Source organism: Carassius gibelio, chromosome A11, assembly GCF_023724105.1.
Source record: "Carassius gibelio isolate Cgi1373 ecotype wild population from Czech Republic chromosome A11, carGib1.2-hapl.c, whole genome shotgun sequence".
In the NCBI taxonomy this organism is placed as follows: Eukaryota; Metazoa; Chordata; class Actinopteri; order Cypriniformes; family Cyprinidae; genus Carassius; species Carassius gibelio.
This window is the reverse complement of record NC_068381.1, coordinates 2987695-3003580: the sequence shown is the minus strand read 5'-3', so window position 1 is coordinate 3003580 and position 15886 is coordinate 2987695. Positions and strand designations below refer to the sequence as shown.

Genomic DNA, 15886 nt, shown 5'->3' with positions numbered 1-15886 from the left:
TTTACATTTTATAAGAGCCACACTTTCACAGTTTTTAAATGTTTATTTTATTTTATTAAATTAATTTGAAATGCAACATTTGACAGTCAACCGCTATCACCAACCTGCCATACTTCTGAAAGTTTTTTTTAAATAAATGTTATAAATAGTAAGTGATTCTAAAAAAATACATCCATGAATTAAATATTTTGCTAATATAATAATATTTATATAAACTTTATTTTAATAATATTTATCCCCTATTAACATCAGATAATGAACATTATTTAATATAATTTTTATAAGAGCCACAGATTTTGATTACATTTTATTTTATTTTATTTGACAAACAACTAACAGCTATCAGCCTGCCATACTTCTGAAAGGTTTCAACCCATATTGACTTCAGATAATCAACATTATTTAATTTTTCCCACACATTTGCAAACTAAAATTTCATGTATTTTTTATAAGAGCCACAGTTTTTTATTTAATTTAATTTTATGTTTATTTTATTTTATTTTATTTTATTTTAATACAACATTTGAAAAAACAACTAACAGACATTATTCTGGCATACTTCTGAAAGGTTTATAAATTAATGTATAAATATTATAAAAAGTTTGAGTGGATTAGGAAAAAAAACATACATGAAATACTTAAATAAAAAAATAATATTATAAACCATCAGAGATCCACGAATGGCTTTTATTTCTTATAAACAAGCGCGGACATCATCATAGTATCCACAGCGCCTCCGCCAATCAGCGGGGAGAGGAGGCGGGACTTCCGCATTTGTGGGCGGATCCGGCTGGGTGTTGATTTGTCAGTAAAAAAGCGGAGATCAATATTACAACATTGTGATTTTTGTTTCTGAATAATAAAGTAAATAGTTCGTTGCGCTCGCGGTAGATCTGCAATCATGCCAGGAATCGATAAATTACCAATAGAGGAAACTCTGGAGGACAGTCCGCAGGTAACTTTAACGTTAAACCAGCAGCGTTTAGCCAGCATGCTAACAGAAATTAATAAACAAACATTGATCATAATAAACATCTGCTGCTCTCGCTGTGTGTCTGTTCATCCTGATGCTTTGATCCGACTCGTTTCGATCAGTTTTGACAATGATCAGTTATTTGATCATGAAATCATGTCACAAATATATCATAAAACTACAACGAGACTTTTTAAATGATTAAATCTGTAATTCAGAAAAAAATCAGGCTTCACCAATCAGAGTGAATGTTCGTGTTCACAACTCGTTTCTGTATCACTCTGCTTTAAAGTCACACTTGAGTCTGAAATGTCTCAACAGAGCTTCAGAAATTAAGTCTGTTTGACATGCATCCACTTTTTATTAATGAACAACACATTTCCTGCTATTAATAACATACTGAAGGCGTGTCTAAACAACTAGTCCTATTTTAAACCTCTTATTATAGGAAATGCATTATATAGACGTATTGCTAATAGCACTTTTATATCTCAGAGACTCTACTTGATGTCTGCATTTACATCTGCAATACAATACAGGATTTTTGTTTACCTGTCAGATGTCAAATAGACCTTTAGAAGATGTCTTTAAGATGTTTATGTATGTAAAAAGTCTTCTATCAGATGTTTGTACACAGCAGATGCTTTCCAGATGCCCAACAGACATCTTGCAGACGTATATTGCTGGTGTTTTTCAGACTCGCTCTCTGCTCGGTGTGTTTGAGGAAGATACAGCAGCCACATCCAGTTATTTCAGTCAGCTCTTCAAAGCCATGCAGAGAATCTACGACGCTCAGGTGAGAACATAGACGCTCAGCTGTCACATTATAATAGAGATCGCAGATTTAGTCTAAATGGATGAATCAGACACAACCTCAAGATCTTGCCATGATCATAATGCACACCAAAAACGAAAGATAGACAGTAGAAATCATATTTTGGATAGGGAAAATTAAACCCATGTTTTTATTTCTTCCTGCAATATATATTAATAATATATTTTTCTAATATATATTTATTATTAACAGTAATATATTATTGTTGTTGTTGTTTTAAATAATAATTAAAATATTTATAATAATAAATATCCATTATATTACAAGATATTAAAATAGTTGTATATATTTTTATTAATATAGTAATAATTATTATTAAAACATTAATAATAATAAATATGAATTCTATTACAATATATGACAATAGTTTTATATATTATTATTAATATAGTTATAATAGTCATTATTAAAATAATAATAAATAATAATTATATCACAAGATATGACAATAGTTTTATATATTATTATTAATATAGTAATAATAATCATTATTGGAATATTAATAATACATATTCATTATATTACAAGATATGAAAATAGTTGTATATATTATTATTAAAATTTTAATAATTATTATAAAAATATAAAAAATAATAAATATGAATTATATTACAAGATATGATAATAGTTATATATATTATTATTAATATAGTAAAAATAATCATTATTGAAATATTAATAATACATATTCATTATATTACAAGATATGACAATAGTTTTATATATTATTAGTAATATAGTATTAATAATCATTGTTAAAATATTAATAATGATGTCCATGAGATTTAATAATTCTATTGTATATTATTAATATCATTCAATTATTATTATTTTTATTATTGTTAATAATCATATCAATATTAATAATGATAGTAATTAAACGTAATAATAATTATTAATTGTATTATTAAAGATACAATAACACTATTGTATATTATAGATATTATTACAAAAATACTATGAGTGATAATATCTGTATATCAATATTAAGAAGATAAAATGAGATAAAATAATAATAGAAATTATTGATATTTAAAAAAAATTGTATTGTCAGCAACAACAATATTAAATAATATAAATAATAAATAAATAAAAATAAGCATTCATAATATTACAAATAAAAGTTATAATAATAAAAACTAATATTAAATTCTGAATAAATATTCACAATAATAAAAAAGCTTCATTTTTTTGTCATACCTAATGTTATTTTCTCTTATGACTTTATTTTTGATGAGACTTGTGTGCTTCTGCTTTCAGAATGAACTGAGTGCTGCCACACATCTGACGTCTAGATTACTGAAGGACTACGAGAAGCAGGTGATTTCTGCCTTTCGATGCTTTAACACATAATATCTGATCTCTCTGGAGTTCTCTGTTATAGTTCAGTATCTCTCTCTGCTGTGCAGCGTTTTCCTCTGGGAGGTGATGATGAGGTCATGAGCTCCACTTTGCAGCAGTTTGCCAAAGTCATTGACGAGGTCAGAACTCGTGATGTAACAAAGGTGTTGTGGAACTGTGTGTGTGTGTGTGTGACTCTGTGTGTTTTCTTTCAGCTCAGCTCGTGTCACGCCGTTCTCTCCACTCAGCTCGCAGACGCCATGATGTTCCCCATCACACAGTTTCAGGAGAGAGACCTGAGAGGTAGGACACAGCAGTGCATTATGGGGTAGAGCGTTCTGATTGGTCTACTATTTTGTTGTCAAGTGTTTGTTTTATAATGATTCTTAAACAAAGGCAACCGTTCATAGATGTGTAATCTGTGCTATTTCATGTCTCTCCTTCTTTTCATATATTTCATATTTTATATTTATGTATACATTTTATATATTTTCATGACCTTAGTCATTTTGTTAAGTAGCTTTGTAATATTATTCACTGAGATATCATTATAGTTTTTATTAATTTTATAGTTTTATTTTAATTTCAGTTAGTTTTAGTAATCTTTTGGGCTTTTTGTAAAATTTTGTAATATTTTTTTTTTTTTTACTAAGTTTTGTTTTTTATAACATATACAGTAATTTGCCTATATATTAATGTTTCATGCTCAAATAGTAATGCATTTAAGCAGCTGTGTAAATCAGTGTAATTATGGAATAACTGAGACACTATTAGAGTTTTTATCAGTATTTTGAATCTTCCACTTAAATTTTATTAAAATTTTATAGTTTTTGTAGGACTTTATATTTTTGTATTTTTTTTATGTGTCTATAAAGTATATATATTTATATATATATATATATATATATATATATATATATATATATATATATATTTTATTCAGTAAATGTCTCTTATTCCTTTCCTATAATAATGTATTTTACTATATGTTAATGTTCCCTGCCCATTTACGGTTATCATTTATTTGTTAAGCACCTGTATAAAACTTTAGTATCATCAAGATACTGAATTTAAATAATAATTTTTATTAATATTTTGAAACACATTTTGCATTTTTGTATTTTGAATTTTAATTCTAATTTAAGTTAAAGAATTATTTTTATTTTTATTTTTGGTCTTTTTTTCTAGTAGTTTTTTTTTATATATGTCTACAGTTTTAATTTTAATTTTAGTTAAACTAAATAAAATAAGTAGTGTTGCTGAATTTTCTTTATAATATATATTAATATTTAAATACTCTGAAACTTTATATTTTTATATTTTATTTCATTTAATGCCTACTTTAAAGTAATGATTTTTTTTGTTGTTGTTGCAATTTTAGATGTATTTCAGTTAACTCCAGTGTAATGACTGACTGACTTCCTCTTATTGTCTCCAGAGATTGTCATCCTGAAGGAAGTGTTTCAGATTGCAAGTGATGGTAAGCATTTTTTCCCAAATAGTTTCTGCATCATTTGATAATGTAACCATTGTTTTTTTGCTTCATTATATTCAACATATTTGATTTCAGAACACGACGCAGCTGTAAACAGATACAGTCGACTGTCTAAACGAAGGGAGAATGAGAAGGTGTGGCATTGGTTGAATTCACACTGTTTTATGATTGACAGCTGGTTGGTTTGCATTCCGCTCCGCCCATCCTCATACTGACACGTACAGAGTGTAACGTGTGTGTGTGTGTGTTTTAATGTGCTCATTTACTCAGACACACACACTGAGAGTTAACCTGATTCTGAGACGTGTCCTTGTCTGGGATAAGAAAAGAAGAAAATATCGAACAGATATTTCACTATTCAGTTTAATCCAGTTAAAATCAAGTCAAAATGTACTTATTATTTAGCTTTCTTATTGCACTTTTTTTCATCGTTGCAGGTCATTTTAAATTCTAATCTAAAATCACATTTGCTTCAGTGTTATTTTAGTATCATTGAGACTGCACAGATAGTTTAATTTAATTTGTATATTTTTGCTTCTTTGATTAACGTTTTAGTAATTTTGTTGTACTTTTTATATATTTATTCAGTTCCTTCATTAGCGTTTGTAATTTATAAATGTATTCATATAGGTTTTTATTATTTATTATTTATTTATTTCAGTTTTAGTTATTATAGTACATCAGGTTATCAAGCTAAATGGGAAAAAAGAGAAATGTTGCCTGGGAAACTAGCTGAAATAAAATAAGTTATTTTTATATTTTATTTTATTTTAGATAAATTTTATTTTATTTCATGCAACATTTTTTTTAAAATAGTTTTAGTTTTGGTAAACTATAATAAGAGATAATAATACATTTAAATATATAATAAATTTAAAATAATTTTTAGGATAATTTAAATTTTTCACTGATCGGTCTTATACCCAAGAACAAAATATAAAAAATAAAAAATACACTCAGAAATTGCTAGTAAACGACAGAGAAACTGCAAGGAACATTGAAGTAGAATAGTGATGTCATTAAGTGATGTCATGCATGTGTTCACTCCAGGTGAAGAATGAAGTGATGGAGGACGTCTACACGTCCAGGAAAAAACAGCACGAGACCATAATGCAGTACTTCGCATCGCTTAACATGCTGCAGTACAAGAAGAAGATGGCTCTGCTGGAGCCGCTGCTGGGATACATGCAGGCGCAGGTGTTCATACAGCTGTCAAACATCAGCTACAGCCCTCATCCTCCATTCACAACACCATCTGATAACAGAGGAGCTTTATAACTCACTGTTGTTTGCTTCTCATCAGATCAGTTTCTTCAAACTGGGCTCAGAGAATCTGACGCAGCAGTGGGAGGAGTTTCTCACCAACATTGGAACCAGTGTCCAGAAGTGAGTTTCAGTCTGTGTTCTTATTGTTAAAATAAAATAAAAAAAAATTATTTTGTTAACTGAAATAAAGATTAGTATGAGACATATGTTACCCTGGACAACAAAACCAGTCATAAGGGTCCGTTTTTCTAAATTAAGGTTTATGCATCATGTGAAAGCTGAATAAATCATATTTTTCATTGATTTATGGTTTGTTAGGATCGGACAATATTTAGCCGAGATACAACTATTTGTAAATCTGTAATCTGAGGGTGCAAAAAAAATCAAAATACTGCAAAAATCTGCTTTAAAGTTGTCCAGGTTAATTCTTAGCAATGCATTTTACTAATTAAAAATCAGGTTTTTATATATCAACGATTGGAAATTTACTAAAGATCTTCATGGAACATGATCTTTACTTAATATCCTATTGATTTTTGGCATAAAATAAAAATCAATAATTTTGACCCATACAATGTTTTTTTTTTTGGCTATTGCTACAAATACACTCCAGAGACTCAAGACTGCTTTTGTGCTCCAGAGTCACATGTACATTTTAAATGTTTCTTGAGCAGCAAATCAGAATGATTTCTGAAGATCATGTGACACTGAAGACTGAAGTAATGATGCTGAAAATACAGCTTTGATCACAGGAATAAATTGCATTTTACTATATATTCAAATATTTTAAATTGTAATAATATTTCATAATATTACTGTTTTTAATCAAATAAATGCAGCCTTGGTGAGTTGAAGAGACTTCTTTCAAAAACATTAAAAAACCTTTCTTATTGTATCTTATATTTCTTAAGTATTGCACACTACTGATTCTGTTTAAGTAATGTTTAACTTATTCTAAATTATTCTTTGCATGCAAGCACATTATTTCAGTTATTACTTTAACAAGACAGTGTAATAAATAAATGTGGTGTGTTTGTTTGCATGCGTTTTAATTCAGATGAGAGAACAATAGTTAATGGGTTATTCCAAAATGTCATGTCTTTGTTCTCTTTGTGCTCGTAGTGTTCGCAGGGAAATGGACAGCGATGCTGAAGCGACCGAGCAGACGATTCAGGACCTGAAAGCGGCCAGTGACCCGCTCTACATGCCCGACCCGGATCCCAACAAGATCCCTGTGAACCGCAATCTGACCCGCAAGGCCGGCTACCTCAACACTCGCTAGTACGACCGCGTCAGCCACGAGTCCACATGTCTGTGCTTGAGTCGAGTCGTCTGCATTTCTAACGATCTCACGCTTCTCCCCGCCAGTAAGACGAGTCTGGTGTCGTCTGCTTGGGATCGTCAGTATTTCTTCACGCAGGGAGGAAACCTCATGAGCCAGTCGCGTGGAGACGTCGCCGGAGGTCTCGTTATGGACATCGACAACTGCTCCGTCATGGCTGTGGACTGTGATGACCGACGCTTCTGCTTTCAGATCACATCGTTTAATGGCAAGAAGTACGATTTTCAGTGCACAAATCTGTCTTGTACAGTTCTGACCATTGCATGTTCTTGTACTAGTAGTTATTACGATATTACTGCAGTCATTTCACCTCTGTGGTGACTGAAATGTTGAAACGGCTTGTTATAAAATAATGCTGGTAATGTCCTCATCCTCAGGCCATCTGAGATGTTGATGAGTTTGTTTCTTCGTCAGATTTGGAGAAATGTAGCATTAAGAAATTCAGGATGCTCTGCAGTGAATGGGTGCCGTCAGAATGAGAGTCCTGATAAAAACATCACAGTAATCCACAAGTAATCCACAGCACTCCAGTGCACCAGTTAATGTCTTGAGAAGAGAAAAGCTGTGTTTGTAAGAAACAAATCCATCATTAAGATGATTTAACTTTAAACTGTCTATAATCCATAATAATGGTCCAGTGTCTTGTCTGAACCAGGAGAGAAATCTGCACAGTTCAAGTGATGTTTACAAGCCAAAACAGTCTCCAAAACAGCTCTTAATACATATTTTGATGGATTTTTATGGATTATTGTGGTTTTCATCAGCTGTTTGGACTCTCATTCTGACGGCACCCATTCACTGCAGAGCATCCATTTCTGAGCAAGTGATGCAATGCTACATTTCTCCAAATCTGATGAAGAAACAAACTCATCTGCATGTCGGATGATCTGGTGGTGAGGGTGGGAAAATCTAAAATCCTCCAAAATGGTTTGGTTACTTCCCATGTTCTTCTGGTGTCAGTGTAGTAAAAGGAATGTAAACACTGTACAGCTGCCAATGAAATTCCCAAATGCTGATCCAGTTTAAACTCAACTGTCTGATCCTTTCTCAGTACATCTGTCAGATATTGTTTCTGTTTGTATCGCAGGGCCGTCATATTACAGGCGGAGAGCAGGAAAGACTGTGAGGAGGTGAGGAGCTTCTGTTGATTTCACCACAAAATCAATTATGATTAGAATTAAATTCCTACTGTTAAAAAATGTAGTCAGCAAGAAATTCATACTTTTATTCAGCAAGGATGCATTAACTTGATTAAAAGAGACAGTGAATACATTTATGTTGTTATAACATTCCTATTTCAAATAAACGCTGTTCTTCTGAACTTTGTGTTTCTTTAAAGAATCCACAAAAATAAAAAGCAGCAAAAATCGTTTTCAACATTGATGATAATCAAAAATGTTTCTTGAGCATTACAAAAACTAAATAAAACCTTTACCAACCCTAAACTTTTTGAATATATATATATTAAATAATATTTTAATATATATATTTACAAATATTTTCTCTCAATTCTCATAGTTTATTTGTAATTCTCATTATATTCTCATTACTGTAATTGTTACCTGTTTCTTTAAAATTACAATCAGCATTACAAAATGCAGTAGATGGACAAATAAAATGTATTTATTTATTTATTCAGTCATTCAGCTTTATTCAGCTGCTCATCAGACTCACCAATCAGAAATATTGTACACGCTTTTGTTTTTATTTTAGTGGATTGCGACCATAAACAACATCTCTAAGAGGATATACCTCAGTGAGAACCCAGAGGTGAGTGTGGAGTACAGATGCATGAAACCCTAAACCTCTGCAAACATGATCAAATACCTTAAATGTGTTTTCAAGTCAGTTATTGCTAATGTTTCTCGTTTCGGCAGGAAATCGCAGCGAGAGTGAATCAGTCGGCTCTGGAGGCTGTAACTCCTTCACCTTCCTTCCAGCAGCGGCACGACAGTTTCAGACCGAGCACGTGAGATTTTAAAGATTAGTTCACCCAATAATGAATATCAGCTGAAAATATATTCACTACCAGACTATACAACATGCAGATGGGTTTGTTTCTTCATCAGATTTGGAGAAATGTAGCATTGCATCACTTGCTCATCAATGGATGCTCTGCAGTGAATGGGTGCCGTCAGAATGAGAGCTGATAAAAACATCACAATAATCCACAGCACTCCAGTCCATCAGTTAATGTCCCAAAAAGAGAAAAGCTGCATGTTTGTAAAAAAATTAATCCATCATGAAGAGGTTTTTAACTTCTGGTTAAAATAAGAGTCCATAATCCATAATAACGCTTCCTCCGGTGAAAAAGTAATCTCGTCTGAATCAGAAAAGAAATCTAGCACCGTTTACAAGCCAAAACAGCTCTAAACATTTAAACAAATATGTATCTGGATTTGATGTGAGAGAAAACTGGAGGAAGCATTATTATGATTTTAACCAGAAGTTAAAAGCGTCTTAACGATGGATTTATTTCTTACAAACATGCAGCTATTGTCTTCACAAGATGTTAACTGATGGACTGTGGATTATCATCTCATTCTGGCGGCACCCATTCACTGCAAAGGATACATTCCCTCATCACAGAGATCTGATTTTAAATGATTCCATGTTGTGTTTATAAATGCGTCTGAAGGCAAGGTCGTTCGGGCAGTCAGTGCTCCGCGGGCTCCGAGTCTCCGGCGCTGTCGTCTCTGTCTCTGGATTCGCTGGTGGCTCCGGACACGCCCATTCAGTTTGACATCATCTCACCGGTCAGCGAGGAGCACACGAGTCAGGCCAAGAGCGGCGCTCAGGGCAGGTGTGTGCTCGAATCTCTGCAGGACAGTTTACTGTTGATTGTTATTAGCTGGATTACTCAGCTCTGGTTTGTGTTTTTCCCTTTGCTGAAAGAAGGACCAACCCATTTGGTGAATCTGGAGGGTCAAAGTCTGAAGAAAGTGAAGGTATATTTATGAAGATATGTTTAGACTACTGCTCAAAAAGTCTGGGGGCAGTTTTGTTTTGAAAGAAATGAATACTCTTAGTCAGCAAATACACATTAAATGAATCAGAAGTGACAGTAAAGTCATGTAACTAAAGATTTCTATTTCAAAGAATTCTCTGTTCATCAAAGAATCCCGAAAAATAACATTCATCAGGGTTTCCTAAAAAATATGAAGCAACAAAACTGCCTTTAACATTAACTTTGTGTTGATCATCATATCAGAATTATTTCTGAAGATCATGTGACACGTAAGACTGGAGTAAGGATGCTGAAAATACAGCTTTGGTCACAGGAATAAATTACATTTTAATATATATTCAAATATCCGTCTGCTATTTAAAAAAATAAAAATGACATTTTAAAATATATTCATATAGAAAATTTGAATTGTAATAATATTTCAAAATTTTTGCTGTTTTCGCTATATTTTTAATCAAATAAATGCAGCCTTGGTGAGCAGAAGAGACTACTTTCAAAAAGATTTTAAAAAGCCAAAATTTGAAATGTGTATAAATAATTAGAACATGAGTTCAAAATAAAAAAATAAAACTGTTAATGTTTAATTGTCTTTTAATGACTTATTTAAAATTGATGTGTGTGCTGTTTCTTTAATAGTAAACTGAAGGTTGGTCTCTTGACAGATTATTTTATAAGATTGTATAACAAAAAGTTACGGAAGTTTAGGTTTATGAAAATATGAAATATAATAAATATTTATTTTGTATATAAAATATATATTTTACAAAACATGTTTAACTTTAAAACTGCTAGAAAATTCTGCACAAGTTTTGTTCCAAATTTGAAGTTGATATCTCAAAAAAACGTGCTTTCAGTGAGATTTTGTTCGGGTGTAGTACCAGACTTTTCCACTAGATGACCATCAAACCCCATTAGTGACCATTTAAGGACGCCTTCATTTCCATAAATGAAAAATGTTTTTCCATACGTTTCTCAATATTTATGAATTAAACATCACCATCAGAAGTATTAAGGGTCAGTATGGCAGTATTTGATTATATTCAACCTCAAAAAACATATAAGACATGCTACGAGAACCCTGGACTTGCGTTATAGTTCACAATGCATCAAAAAAGGATAATCTGTTGTTTTTTCTATAGATTCAAAACACTTTAAGATCTTTTTTTCTCAAAAAATAAAATGGATGTTATCTTTTGAACACTCTCCATGAAAATAAATAAAGATTTATACTGATTTTTCATGACTGCATCCCCATTTTAAAATAAAGGTCAGAATGCACTCTCTGACTCTTATAAATTTTGCATTTTAATAAATTAATGAAGACTGTTGCTCTGTAAAATATCTAAAAAATAACTCACCAAATATCAAAACTAAGCTTTCCAATGAAAATAGTTTGTCAAGATTACTTTAGGTTCAGACTAAGATATTCCTGTTTAAAACATGTAATAGCAAGTGGGCCCACCGGTGGGCCAGTGACATTTAACAGGTTAATTTACACAATGCAATGTTATTTTCTGATAAAAAATAGAATATCCTGGGACATACTGAGGCTGGCACTTGATTTATATTCATCTGATTTTATTGAACTATCCAAAGCAGACTATCATATGATTAATTAATAATATTTTTTCCTTTTTTTGTACATGAGGAGAAAAGCAGAGCAAGTTATTGCATTCTGGTGTGTTTTTGATGCATGCACAATATGACTTTTATTAAGAAAATGCATTGATTTCATGTTGGTGTGAAGTCAGACCGAGTCTCTCGTGTGGTTTCAGACTCGATTCTGCACCAGCTTTACATCGTCCGGTTCCTGGGCTGCATGGAGGTGAAGGCCACAGAGAGCACAGACGTCATCTATGAGACCATGAGACAGATCCTGGCCGCCCGAGCCATTCACAACATCTTCAGGATGACCGAGTCTCATCTGCTCGTCACCTGTGAATGCCTCAAGTCAGTTACTGAGTTCGCTGGTCTCACAGCTGTTCTGTACTGTTCCTGTCTTTATACAAGTCATAAAATGTCAAGCAGCACTTCAGTGGCATGATTTGAACAGAGTTTTGCATGGACAAACGTTACGCAAAATGTGAAAAAAATATATTTTTAAAGATTTTGGTCTAGGGTTACATTACAACATAGTTTAACGTCTCTTAAAATCTTCTGTTTTGTTATTTCTAGGCTTATTGACCCACAGACACAAGTCACAAGACTATGGGTAAGTCCTTAGTTTTGTAATTTATGTTACTTTTTTGGTCATAAAATTTAAGGTTCATGTTTTATTTAGCGTGTACTGTTCACACTGAGTGTTCAGACCCAATCCAGCGCTGTATTAAAGTCAGTGTTTGTTATCGTCCCTCAGTTTCCTCTCTCCAGCGTTGTGCTGTGTGCGTCACATCAGGAGAACAAGCGCCTTCTTGGTTTTGTCCTGAAGACGGCAGGAGGACGAATGGACGGACGACCCGTCACAGTCTGCTACGTCTTTGAGTCAAACAATGATGGAGAGAAGGTACAAATACCCTGATCTCGGCTTAATAATAATAATAATAATAATAAAAAAAAAATAATAATATATATATATATATATATATATATATATATATATATATATATATATATATATAAAATATATATATATATAAAATATATATATATATTTTTTTTATATATATATATATATAAAATTATAATATATTAAATTATATTAAAATATATTTTAATATTTGTATTATTATTTAATTTTATTATATTACATTTTCAAATGAAGATAAAATATCAAATAAAATATATAAAAATAATACAAATATATTAAGCTAAATATATGTATGTTATATATAAAATATATATATATATATATTTTATATATATATATATATATATATATATATATATATATATATATATATATAATTATAATATATTAAATTATATTAAAATATATTTTAATATTTGTATTATTATTTAATTTTATTATATTACATTTTCAAATGAAGATAAAATATCAAATAAAATATATAAAAATAATACGAATATATTAAGCTAAATATATGTATGTTATATTATAATTTATTTACATTACACACACACACACATATATATTTATAAATTATTGTATTAATAATTTAATATGACATGAATAATAATGCATATTTAAATATTATATTTATATATTACATTATACTATAATTTAAGTATACATAAAAGCATATAATATGATGTAATTTTAAATTATAAATTATTATATCAATAATTTAATATAATATATTATATTCTATAATATTACTATAAAATATATATATTATATTATATTAGTCTATAATATATAACTTATATTAAATTATTATTTACACAAACACAGACATAGTAGTTATTATATTAATATTAGGAAATATATTATTATATTAAGTTTAGATATAATTTATTTGGTATTTATGTATATAATATATATGTATATAATTTAATTATAGACTCTTATTTAAACACATATTTTTAATTTATCTTTTATACTTCTATAAGCTTATACAGTAATAAGGACATCTGATTTTGAAGAATATGGATGTTTTTGAGGTCTTTTGAAGCTCATCTGGGTGATGTTGACGCTCTTGATTGTTAGATCTGTGACAGTGTAGGACTGGCGAAGCAGATCGCCCTCCACTCTGAGATGGTGAGAAAATCCTTCATTTATTTGATTTCAAAAGACTCTCTCTGTGCAGAAATTCACGTCGGGTCAAATAAAATTGATAATGCGGATGATATGCATCAACGTGCACATATTTTTTCCTGTTAGGACCGCAAAGCCACACAGAAACAGAGAGATTTGGACAAAGCCAAGGAGAAACAACAAGAAGAACTTCATAAACAAAAACAGATCGAGAAGGTAAAGGTTTTGGATTGGTACGATTTTAAAATGTTTCTTAAAGAGGTCTCTCAAGGCTGCATTGATTTGATTAAAAATACAGTAAAATTTTGAAAAATTATTACAATTTAAAATAATTGTTCTCTATTTGAATATAATATAAAATGTAATTTATTCCTCTGATGCAAAGTTACATTTTCAGCATCATGTCTCCAGTCTTCAGTGTCACGTTCCATCAATAATCATTCTAATATACTGAAACATTTCTGATTATTATCAATGTAATTTTTTTCTACAAACTGTATTTCTTTTTTTGGGCAATAGAAAGAAGAACAGCATTTATGTGAAATAGAATTTTTTTATAAATGTCTTTACCGTCACTTTTGATTAACTGAATGCATCCTTACTGAATAAAATAATAAATTTAAAAATAAATAAATACAAAGCTGTGGTTTCTAAACCTACAGGATCTCGAGGAACAAAGCCGTTTGATAGCCACCTCTAGTCGACCCAGCCAATCAGCTGCTGATGGACAGTTCTTGGTCCTAAGCAACAGCCAATCAGAGGACAGCGAGGCAGGAGAGGAGGGGCAGAAAAAGGGTGAATCAAATGCCTGATGAAAACCGTTCAGTGCTTGGATTCAACAAATATATCACTTCCTGTTCTTCAAGGGTTCTTCAGAGTGGCCTGCAGAAGCAATGATTTAAATATGGAAAAAAAAGTGAATTCTTTTTAATTGTCGAAGTTGTTATTTGTAGGAATCCTGTATTTTTACCATATCCGTTATTGAACTGCATTTGCTTTTAGAGGGTTTTATATATGTATGTGTAAAAATGAATCCACTACCATGATGAAGACGTAAGGCGAAATTTATTGCTATATTTCGATCAAGTTGCACGTGTGAATAATATCTGATTTAATACTAAATATGTTAAGGGCTTGGTTTTCTGTTCTCACTGATAATGTTTTAAGGCTGCATGTTTTTTCGTTCGTATCATGTCAACGGTGGAAGAATTGAGAGTGAATTTCACAAAACAGGTCAAGAATGTGATGCATTATGGTAAATCGAAATAATACTAAATATCTTAACCGGGGCAAATCAATTGTTTCTGAAATATGAGCCATTCTTGAGAGATTCTGTGAGGTTCATCCTACTGCATTTCAAAACGATTTATAATATGTCTTTGTTATTAATACAGTTCTGTTTTTTGTCCATGAGCTATTGCAACAATGTTTCATAATATTTTTCATCTACACACTCATATGTTTGATTCATTTTATAGACCGTTATGTAATCACTCACTGTGATCACTAAGGAATCATTATTTTTTTTTAATCATCTGATCAAATGTCTTTAAAATTGGGATGACGTCGTTTTTTTTTTTTGTTCTGTTTTGTATAAGATATTTTGAAATCTGCATTGCACATAATGGCCAAATATACTGAAATGGTTCGGCTTGTGGATAAAAGTAACAGGTGATGGAATTGCAAACTGAAATATTCAAGTTTTTTGTTTAATTAAATACTGTATCTCATTCATTGATTTTTGTTTATTTTACTTGAGTGTAGTAATTAACACAGTCTTTATGGTTTATATACTGAGACACTTTCTGTTACATGACAGTCTGTTATTAAGTTTGAAGCATGTGCAGCATTCATTTGTACATGATTATTTCTATCCTTTAAGAAACTGTTTGTGTCTAAATGTCTTTCTACAAAATCAGTTGATGGATTTATGAGGTACAATGAAGACTGGTTTTTAAAACAGCTGACTTGCCTTACAGAAATAATATATGTCCTTGTTTTTTTGTTTTTT

At 30.8% G+C, this 15886-nt stretch overlaps 1 protein-coding gene across 2 annotated transcripts; it reads left to right on the top strand.

Moving 5' to 3' along the window:
• Window positions 1-749: 749 nt before the first annotated feature.
• Window positions 750-15609, top strand: LOC128022017 (DCC-interacting protein 13-alpha). 2 transcript variants are annotated; one of them, XM_052609215.1, is made up of 22 exons: window positions 750-955; window positions 1671-1769; window positions 3069-3128; window positions 3218-3289; window positions 3365-3452; window positions 4588-4629; window positions 4720-4778; window positions 5695-5841; window positions 5948-6030; window positions 7033-7191; window positions 7279-7467; window positions 8340-8382; window positions 8966-9022; window positions 9130-9221; window positions 9891-10055; window positions 10151-10200; window positions 11996-12170; window positions 12396-12432; window positions 12577-12723; window positions 13828-13878; window positions 14002-14091; window positions 14538-15609. In XM_052609215.1, the coding sequence occupies exons 1-22, from the start codon at window positions 902-904 to the stop codon at window positions 14685-14687; spliced, it is 2109 nt and encodes a 702-aa protein (XP_052465175.1). In that variant the 5' UTR covers window positions 750-901; the 3' UTR covers window positions 14688-15609. The 2 variants fall into 2 exon arrangements, with proteins under 2 accessions (XP_052465175.1, XP_052465174.1); XM_052609214.1 differs by having other exon boundaries at window positions 10148-10200.
• The last annotated feature ends 277 nt before the right edge of the window (window positions 15610-15886 follow it).

Coding starts and splice junctions, on each gene's coding strand:
- LOC128022017 (XM_052609214.1), top strand. CDS start 902: ATGCCAGGAATCGATAAATTACCAATAGAGGAAACTCTGGAGGACAGT. Junction 7,468..8,339: donor ACATCGTTTAATGGCAAGAA/GTACGATTTTCA, acceptor TTTGTATCGCAG/GGCCGTCATATTACAGGCGG. Junction 12,724..13,827: donor CAAACAATGATGGAGAGAAG/GTACAAATACCC, acceptor CTTGATTGTTAG/ATCTGTGACAGTGTAGGACT.